Here is a 10,266-nt window from a genome sequence, read left to right on the forward strand (position 1 = left end):
GCCTATCGACCCATAAGATCCAAACAAGAAACTGGTCCTAGGACCTTGTCGCCAAACTATTTGATCATGTTGGATCCTAGTTCTTGAGGAACCTATCGACCCACACAATCAACAAGAGAGACAAGTCCTAGGACCTTGTCGTCAAATTATGGATCATGTTCAATCTTGGTTCTTGAGGAGCCTATTGACCCATAAGATCCAAACAAGATACTTGTCCGAGACCTTGTCGCCAATTTTCTAAATTGTGTTCGATCTTGGTTCTTGAGGAACCTATTGACCTATACAATCAACAAAAGAGACTGGTTCGAGGACCAGTCGCCATCATTGGATCACAATCGAATCTGGTCCTTGAGGGATCGATCGATAATTTGATCTAAGACTCGTTACAGGCTTGATTAGCCCATCTAGACCCGGTTGGTCCAACTTAGACATTTCTGTCTACAATCATTATAACGAGTCAATGAAATATTACATAGATCGTGATCGACACTTGCTACACAATTTGCATCTGTGTATAGGTATCATTACTACTGAGTATGAAGCCATCACCCTACTACCAATGAGGGACAAGCATTTATTGCTTGCATCATTAGGTGAAAAGGATAGTACTATGTGTCTAAACCTCGAAGCAAGGCATGGTCAAGTAGCAAGTGACCAAGGTTTTTAAACCCATGATCACTTGGGGGGGCATATAGTACATACCGATCAGGGTATACACGAGCAATGAGGGTGTGACCTTAAGTACTAAGCAAGCTCAAGTTTTTCTAGGATATTTGTTCAACATATGTTCCAAAAGTGCAAAAAACAAAAACAAAAAATGCATTGGTAGGGAGATTCCTAGTCATGTCGCTTATGGGGTGGTCGGCTGGTCCATCAACCCTATAGGGTGGTTGGCCTATCACCCATGGGGTGGTTGACCTGACCTGTTTTGTTCATGGTACTTGGTGAAGTATCATACTACTCACATTACCATGGTTGTTAGCATGAAAAACGTAAAGGAGTAAGGTTAGTATGGCATGTAAAATACATGTGTTCAGAGTATACTAATACCTGAACTAATGAGGGTTGTGAGTTGATATACTTAGTAAGCATTGGAAATAAAAAAATTCAATCAATACACTGAGTACTCATAACAAAAAAGCATAAAGGCATAAAATGTCATATGTAAAAATTGCCAAGTACAAGGTGCCCCACCAATGGCATTGAAGGAAAGACAGAGTAAAAGACCAAAAGAAGACAAGCTAGGGTGAGGAGTATCATCTGAAATACCACTCTAAGCCTCGGCAGCCTCACGAGCCAGACACTTCCTCAGCTCCTTCGCTCGCATCTTTTCGGGAAGGAAATCCAAGTTCAAATCTTTGTTGGACTTCCAAATCAAGTAGAAGCAAGAGAAAGTTGTCTCTGAATACTCCTCTCAAGCCTTATCTGGGGCAGCCTTGACCTCTTGCTCCTTCTCAACAAGAGCATCCTTTTGTAGTTGATCCATGTCAGCAATCAGCTTCTCCTTCTCAGCTTCAGACTGTTTGAGCTGATCAGCAAGTTTCCCCTCCATCTGGGTTACCCTAAGAGTCAACTCGGTCGCTTCCTACTATTTAAGATCCACGGTACTGCGGAGAGTCTTGATCTCTTCATCTTTCAAAGCAATGTTCGTATCCCTAGAGCCAAGAATGCGCCTAAGGTCCAGCACCTCATGGCGGACAGCTTCAAGCTCAGAATGAAGCTCCCTACCACGGACCAGATAGGCCTGTAGCTGGGGGCATTTCTATTACTAAGGAGCAAAAATGAAGAAATCAAGGGAAAAATATATATATGGGGTTGGCCCAGTGAGACTAAGCTCAGGTCGACCACCATAGGACTCCCCTGGACTTGGAAAAATCGATCGAAGTCTCAAAGTAGGGGTCGGCCTAGTGGAACTAAGCCTAGGCCGACCACCCTGAGTCATGAGCTTACAAAACACAAAAGACAAGACCTAGGTGGTCGGCGTAGGGATATTAGAGACCCAATAACGTGTAAAAAAGAAGACTAGGTGGTCGGGCTAGGCTTAGGCCGACCACCCTAAGGATTGAAGAATGCTTTGGCGCATCAAGGAGACAAAGAGGAGCTAAGGTGGTTGGCCTACTACCTTAGGCCGACCACCCTGAGGATTTAGGCTCCATAAAATTGTAAAAAGTCTAGGGTTCAAGTCTCCAAAAAACTATTTAACACAAGGAAGACCCCAAAAAGATCAGTAAAGGAAGAGAAAAAATCTTTTAGGGTCCCAGGTGGTCGGCTTATGCTTGGGTCGACCACCCTGGATCCCTGGAAGTTACCTAAGTGTTTGGTGATCGGCCCATGAGGTAAACACTAGGGTGCTCGGCCTATGATGGGTATGTAAACCTGGAAATCTCCAGGAGCATAAGGAAACTTTAGGGGCAGTTGGCCTAAACCCTAATCCCTAGGTCTGTAAATCGCATAAGGCAAGGGAAATGCAAGGGAAGTCCTAGAGGTGTTCGGCCCATGATGGAAACCCTAGAGATGGTAGTCCCATGAGGAAATTTACATCCCTGTAAATTGCCTATGCCTAGGTTGTGAAAGCTTGGAAATCGCCCAGCTAGTGAATATGAAGGTGGTCGACCTACTGACCTCTAAACCCTAAAGCATCACGCAGAAAGAGGCAAGGATCAAGTCGATTTTTGATTAAAAGTAAATAAATTTAGACAGATTCATCAAAGACGTAAAGATTGGGAAAGAATAGTTACCAAAGAGAAGATACGTAGAATTGATGAAGAATTGGAGAATTCCACAACTCAGAAATTCCTGAAGGAGGCGCACAGAGCAATGAAGTGAGAAGTGAGGCCTACTTATAGCCTCTCAGGCTACCATACATTTTTAGGAATTCAAACTTCCTTGAAAAATATCTAGTATGGTTAAAATTTCAAATTCCTTAAAAAATATCTGGTATTTTTAGGAGTTAAAATTCCTTGAAAAATATTTTGTATTTTTAGGAATTAATATCCTTAAAAAAATATATTATATTTTTAGGACTTCAAAATCCTTGAAAAAGATATTATATTTTTAGGACTTCAATTTTCCTTGAAAAATATACTAGATTTTTAGGAAATTAACTTTCCTTGAAAAATCTAATTATTTTTAGGAATTACAATTATCCTTGAAAAATTTATGCTGAGCAAATTATCGATGGTTGATAAAATACAACGTAATGTCCCAATGGACTTTGCTGTTAAAGTACTGCTACGATATGTTTCTCAGGCCAATATCAAGTTTACCGAAATCTTGAACACATTACGATAAACTTGGGGGGCAAATGTTATCCCTCAAAAATACGAGAATGACATGGCGAATGAGAATGCGGCACGTGACATCACAAATGAGGGAAAAACGACAAAGTATTGAGAAAAGACCGATGAGTAAAAAAGATAGGTCCAAGACCTATAGGGAAGTCAACAAGGCCTAAACCCCCTAGGGGTAGTTGGCCTAGCCCTATCCCCTAGGGGTGGTCGGCTTGACCCCTAAAGGGTTGTCAGCCTGAGCAGGCCCAAGAGCCCCTAAGGGTGGTCGGCCTGACCCCTACCCTAGGGGTGGTCGGCCCCAGTATGCCCAAAAGCCCCTAGGGGTGGTCGGCCTGATATGCTCAAGAACCACCTTGGTGGTCGTCCTACCCTATTCTTCATAGAGTGGTCAACCTAAAGTCCCATGTACACTTCACTGAGAAATACTCGCACTTGTTCAAATTGAGATCAAACAAGTCCATCACCTAGAAGATCACAAGTCCAGCACCCAAAGAATTAACAGGTCCAGCACCCAGACAGTCATCGAGCCTAGCACCTAGGTCTCATAGACCAACCAAGACTTAACATTTTCCCAAAGGTTTCAACCGTGCATTATCTACCATGATCTAGAGAAACAACGAGAAACCCACGATCTCATAATCATGGGGAGGTGGACACATATCTCCACTGCCTGATAATTGTGTACCAAACCACGATCCCAGTATTATTGATCATGTAACAGCCTCTAGGTACTATAACTAAAGGACCCAGAGCTTCATTTCAAAGGATCACTTTTTCTGGAATTTTCGAGATCTGAAGAATATTTGGGGAGAAATTCTGGGAAAATTAGAAACGAGTGAATACTTTTGTTCATCAGTGTAATTGTCAAGTGATTCAATACTAAAAGCTAAGTGGATGAGGTTATTACTGTTCATCAGAACAGGGTTGAACCACTATAAAATTTCTGTGTGTTTGCTTAAGATAATCATACTTTGTCGCTTATTCTATTTATTTCGTTCAAAAGGTGTCGTATACTGTACATACGACCGTTGGTCAATTTCACAGGTCAACAACATGGTCATCACTACTCATTGGATTGATAATGCTTCGGAGTATCATAAAAGATTTATCAATTTTTTCCAAGTGGTAGATCATAAAGGGGAAACAATTGACAATGAGATCGAGTTATGCCTTTTAGAATGGGGCATCTCTAAGTTGTTTACCATTACGGTAGACAATGCTTCCTCTAATGATGTTTCCATTAGATACTTGAGGAGGAAATTCAAGGAGAAAGAGAAAGGACTAATTTTGGATGGAAAGTTTTTACATGTGAGGTGTTGCGCTCATATAGTGAACCTAATTGTCACTGAAGGGTTGAAGGAAAAGCATGGGTCAATTGCAGCAATTAGAAATGTTGTGAGGTTCATTAGGTCTTCTCCTTCTAGGCTAAATTTTTTTTAAGGAGCGTGTGATTGAGGAAAGGATTGAATGTAAAGGGCTTCTGTGTTTAGATATCCCAGCAAGGTGGAACTCCACATATCTAATGCTCAATTGTGCAATGAAATTTTTGGAAGGCATTTGATAGGATGCAATCATATGTTAATTATATGAAATATTTTGATGAGGTTGACAAAGATGGAAAACTAAAGGAGGGGCCCCCCACTGATGTTGATTGGGATAATGCTCTAGTGTTTTTGAGGTTTTTGGAGACTTTTTACGAAACAACATTAAAGTTTAGTGGTCTACTTATGTTACTGCTAATAAGGACTTTATTGAGATCTGCAATATGCAACAGGAGTTGTATGACTTAGCAGTTGACAATGATGAGAACAAGTTATTGAGGACAATGGAAACGAGCATGAAACTAAAGTATGACAAGTATTGGGGAAAGCTTGATAATTGTGAGGCACTTCTAATTGCCTTGGTCCTTGACCCAAGATATAAGCTTGAGTATCTCAGTCATTGCTTTAGTGCTACTTATGATGAGATGGCATGCAAAGAGATGGTGAAAATGGTAGAGAAGACAATATGGTCAATATTTGATCAATATAATGAGACAACATCAAGTCTTCATCCATCGGCATCTATGACTCAGCTAAAGTCTCAGTCTATTGCTAGTGCTTCATCCACGTTCATCATGCCTGTTAGTGGTCAACCTACTACCAAGAAGTCACGTAATTTGCATGATCAATTTGTGGCACAGAGATTGGAGAAGGATGATGGAATGACAAAAAATGAGGTCGATAAATATTTGGAAGAGGAACCTGAGTGACCAAGTGAGAATTTTAATGTTTTGGGATGGTGGACTAGTAGTGGGTGCAAGTACAAGATCTTATCACTCATGGCTCGTGATGTGTTAGCTATACCAGTTACCACCATTGCTTCTGAGGCGGCATTTTCTATCGGAGGTCGAATTTTAGATCCTCTTAGAAGCTCACTAAGCCCAAGGATGGTCGAAGCATTAATTTGTCTCAATAATTGATGGAGCAGATCACATCAACCCATCATTATTCGAGACTATATGGATGAAGAAGAAGCGTTTCAAACATCAGAGTATCTTGAGTCAGGTAATTTATTACATCTTATTTGAATTTTCATGGTCTAACTTGCAACTTATAACTTATAAATATTTATTTTAAGTGTGTGAATGTTTTATAAACTAATATTTATCTTTTATATTAATAATATTTGTAGAGATGACCGATGATCCTACAAGTGATGGGCCAGCTTCATCCTCTGTCAATTTTTAGTCTCCAACCTCATCAACCGCACAACAATTTACAAATTGAAAGAATTGCTTGTAAGAATTTATTCATGCCTTATTTTACTTAGTGTGTTTTTATTTATTATCCTTGATTTCTTTTCTTTAATAATTTTTTTTTTACTTAGTGGTCATGGACTTTCTTTGTATTTTAAATTTTCATGGACTTTATGTTTATGGTTGTAGAGCTATGGACTTTATTATGGTTGTAGTTAAGTTAACTAGTTATGTACTTAATGGACTTTATATTTGTAATTTGGACTTTGGACATTAGATAATAGATAATATGTAAGTGATTGGATTTTGGACTTTATGTTTTAAGTGTTTTAGTATATTACTTTTGTAGTTTGTTTCTTGAAATGCATTAAAATCACATTTTTTTTCTAATTTATAATTTTCTATAAAATTATGTCTCATGATCATATTTTTTTCAAAAATTTTACCAAAGCCCAATTTGTAAAAAAAAATCAATTTGTAACAACAAACTTTAAAAATTAAAAAAGTGTAAAAAAATGGTATTTTTCAAAAATTTGTAACAAGGCCCATTTTCGGCCCAAAGCCCAATTGGCCTAGCCCAACTCGAAACCCAACCAAACCCGAAACCGAACAAAAACTCGAAAAATTTGAACTGGATTCGGTACCACTTTTCTCCACCCGAAACCCACAAAACCCGAACCCGATGTACCTGAAACCCGAAAATCTGACCCGTGTGCACCCCTAATCTCACCCAATCATCATATTTCTCATGTTCATCTTTCCTTGCATCCCATGATGGCAAAGGAGGAGGTCATCTTTCATTAAAAATATGTTTTAGCATTTTGGCCAGAAAAATGAATAAAGTTGAATTTATCCATCCTCCTTCATCCTCTTCAGTAAGTTTAACTTTGATTATATGATCATCAATCATTTGATGCATTACTAGGCACATAATGGGAAAGTAATTGGGTTGCAACATTTTATGACTGAAAATAAAAATACAATAATATTACTATTTGAAAAAGATGTCAATAATTTGGAAAGTAAATATGATGCATGAATCCAATCAATTAAAACACATAAACTAACATTTACTATTCTACGATAAGACTACCCAACAAATAAAGTGTCGCCTTAGAGTCGGTCAAGTTAAATTCAGATAGCTTATAAGACAATCTTATCTTTATTATTTAAAACTTAAAATAACTCTTTATTTTCTCTTTTAAAAATAAAGTACTGCAGGTTTGGTCAAGATGCAATTACCACACTGCAAAAACTTAATTGCATCTTTGTAAGTGTAAACCATTATTTCAGAATTCATGGCTTAACTTAGAGAGTGCCGCCTTAGGGTCGGTCAATCCTAAAATACATCATCCTTCCTATCTTTATAAGAAGACAATCTTGATATTAATATGTCTAGAAATCTTCCTTAGGGTGATAGAAACAAAGTCGTCTCAAGGCCATATTCATATCGCACGGTGTTGTACTAATAATGAAGATTATAGGTTACATTGAGATGTTCACCTTCTCCCACTTACTATTTTAGAAAAAATGTGTTTTATTAAACTAATAAATTAATTCCAAATTAATAACTAGTTTATTAATAACCCTATGAATGTAATTAATTACAAAATATATTTAATTATAAAAGAGCTTAATTCTACAATTAATGTGATCTAGATAATTATCCATTACATTCATCTAACTTTACTAAAATTATTTTTAAACAAAGTTGGTTATCTTAAAGGCCTATAAAAACTATTGCCTTTATTATGGTGTGAGTTGCCAAGTTTTAACTAATTTATTACTTAGCAATTTACATGCAATTGATTTCTCCAAAACAATTCACATAAACAAGTAGGACGGTCCTAAATAATCATGTTTCTAAAAGTTGCATGATTAATGAAAACTTCGTGGGGTTTCATAAATTGCATGTAATTGACTAATGCATGATCATGTTATCAATCAAACATTAATTAATATTTATTTAAATAAATACAATAAACAAACAATAAATGATGAACCGAGTACTATTAGGTATTTCTAAATTTACAGCCTTTGAGAAAATAGAAATAAAATTACAAAATAGCCTTTAAGTATTTTGCTAGACTCCAAGAATGCTTCTCCTCTCTTTTAGGCTTTCTTGATAATCTTTAGGAATTTGTTAGACACAACTAATTAATTAGAAACTAACTTTCTAATTAATTTATTTAATTAAAACTAACTTTTAATAAAATAACCATTTTTGTCATACTTTTAATTTAGTTGAATTTAAATAATTAAATAATCAATTTTAAATAATTATTTAAACTTAAGATAAGATCTTAGCCAACTAAAAGATATTTTATTTTTCTAACAAAAATAAAATAAGATAATTAGTATTTTAAATTCAAACAATTTAGAAATTGATTAATTATTTATTTATCCACAAAAATAGGATCTATCTTTGGGACCAAGAATAGTGCCTTAGGGTTACTAGGATCGGCGATAGCAAGGAGGAGCCAAGGGCGGCGCATGTAGCTGGGGAACCACACGGCGCAGGGGCGCAGGCTGGCTGCAAGCACATACATGGCAGCAGCGAGCTGCGGGGCTCGCATGTGTGAGGTGTGCAAGTGGCCGAGAGGGCTGGTGCGTGCGGCTAGGGCTCGGGTCCTTTTTTTCTTCTTTGTGTACAGATTTTTAAAATACATATTTCAAAAATAAAATTTATAAAAATCCTATGCCCTTTATGGCTTACACAAGAACTAGAAATTCAAATTCTTAACTCAATCGCACCATATAATTAACGATCCATCATTCAACCATACATTCAAAAAATATATCCACCCATTCAAAATACATATCAACATACATATAATAAATGCAAGAAACTCACACAACATTTAATATATATATATATATATATGTAGACTTCTCTGGTACCAATTCTTGGTATTAAAAGTGTAAATCAGAGATACGCAGAGGAATGAGTCTTTTAAAAAAAATTATTAATATCAGTCAGGATTATACATATAATAAATCACCTACAAATAGATTAGAGATTACCTCTTGAAGCATATCAAGAATCCACGAATCTTTTTGTATAAATCAACGATCTTCCTATCCAAATTCTGAAAGCTCACACCTTGATCTTCCAGACCAATCCTCAAACACACAAGGACGTGTGTGGGCACGTAGGATTAAAAATGTTGATTTCGAACTCTCTAGATGTACTCAACACATGAGATCTAGAGAGAAGATGTATTGGATAGTTTTTCAGGTTTAGGAAAAACTATCGCTTTTTTTTTCTTTGGAGAGAAAGTCTAATAGCCTAAACTTTTTAATTGTTTAAAACAATTTATTTTTTAAAGTATCGTTCTTTCAGTTTTATAAAGATAATTAACTTAATTAATTAATCTTTATTTTATTCAAATAAAACTAATCAGTTATAACATATTTAATTATTTAATTAAAATAATAATTAAATAAATAAATTATTTGAAATTCAAAATTCAAATCTCAGGAATACAAATACCCCTGTGTGTGGTGCCACACTCACTGTGCAGTGAGTGTGTCGCCCCACACTATTAAGCATCTCCCTAATTTTCTCATTTGTTTGTTTATTTAATATTTAAGACAATATATTTATCCCAAAATAAATATCACTTAATTCAAAATTAATTTTATCTTAAAATATCAGTTTTAAATAAATATCTTCTTATAAATAAGATAATTATTAATCTATCTTTCATATTCATCCAAACACGATTAATATTAATTTTAACCAATAGTTTTTCAAAATAAAACATCTATTGTTAAATAATTAATTAATTCATAATTAATCAATCGCCAATAATTATCACATAATTATTTCCTTGCCCTGGAAAATTAATTACTTTGCAATTAAGTCATTCTCTCTACAAATCTTTCTTTTAACATCCTTACCCTTGATAGTGTAGGACATAGGTGGGACCATGGACCTATAATACGAAGCTCCAGTAAACCAGATTATTAAATAAACTCTTTAATCTAATAGTTTTATTTATTAATTCCATGATTACTCCACTATAAATATAGAATTGCACTCTAAGTATTTTTAGAATTATATTTACATAGTTTTCTCTTGTAGTCCATTGTTGTCCTCAAGATTACCGCTTTACCCTTCTAATTACATCTAGATCCTTAAGTACCATTAATTCACTAGCAAATAATTAATCTATAATCAAATTAAAGATTTTAGGTCAATAACTATGGATGCAAAAATCCACCAAGGAAAAAGGG

At 35.7% G+C, this 10,266-nt stretch overlaps 1 protein-coding gene across 1 annotated transcript; it reads left to right on the top strand.

Annotated features, from left to right (window-relative positions):
- Nucleotides 1-4,343: 4,343 nt before the first annotated feature.
- On the top strand, nucleotides 4,344-5,541 carry LOC133817142 (zinc finger BED domain-containing protein RICESLEEPER 2-like). The gene is made up of 3 exons (XM_062249555.1): nucleotides 4,344-4,685; nucleotides 4,844-4,957; nucleotides 5,065-5,541. The coding sequence occupies exons 1-3, from the start codon at nucleotides 4,344-4,346 to the stop codon at nucleotides 5,539-5,541; spliced, it is 933 nt and encodes a 310-aa protein (XP_062105539.1).
- Nucleotides 5,542-10,266: the final 4,725 nt, after the last annotated feature.

The sequence above is a fragment of the Humulus lupulus genome, chromosome 1 (genome assembly GCF_963169125.1).
Source record: "Humulus lupulus chromosome 1, drHumLupu1.1, whole genome shotgun sequence".
NCBI classification, from domain to species: Eukaryota; Viridiplantae; Streptophyta; class Magnoliopsida; order Rosales; family Cannabaceae; genus Humulus; species Humulus lupulus.

Coding starts and splice junctions, on each gene's coding strand:
- LOC133817142 (XM_062249555.1), top strand. CDS start 4,344: ATGGTCATCACTACTCATTGGATTGATAATGCTTCGGAGTATCATAAA. Junction 4,686..4,843: donor TTGCAGCAATTAGAAATGTT/GTGAGGTTCATT, acceptor AATTTTTGGAAG/GCATTTGATAGGATGCAATC. Junction 4,958..5,064: donor TTGATTGGGATAATGCTCTA/GTGTTTTTGAGG, acceptor AATATGCAACAG/GAGTTGTATGACTTAGCAGT.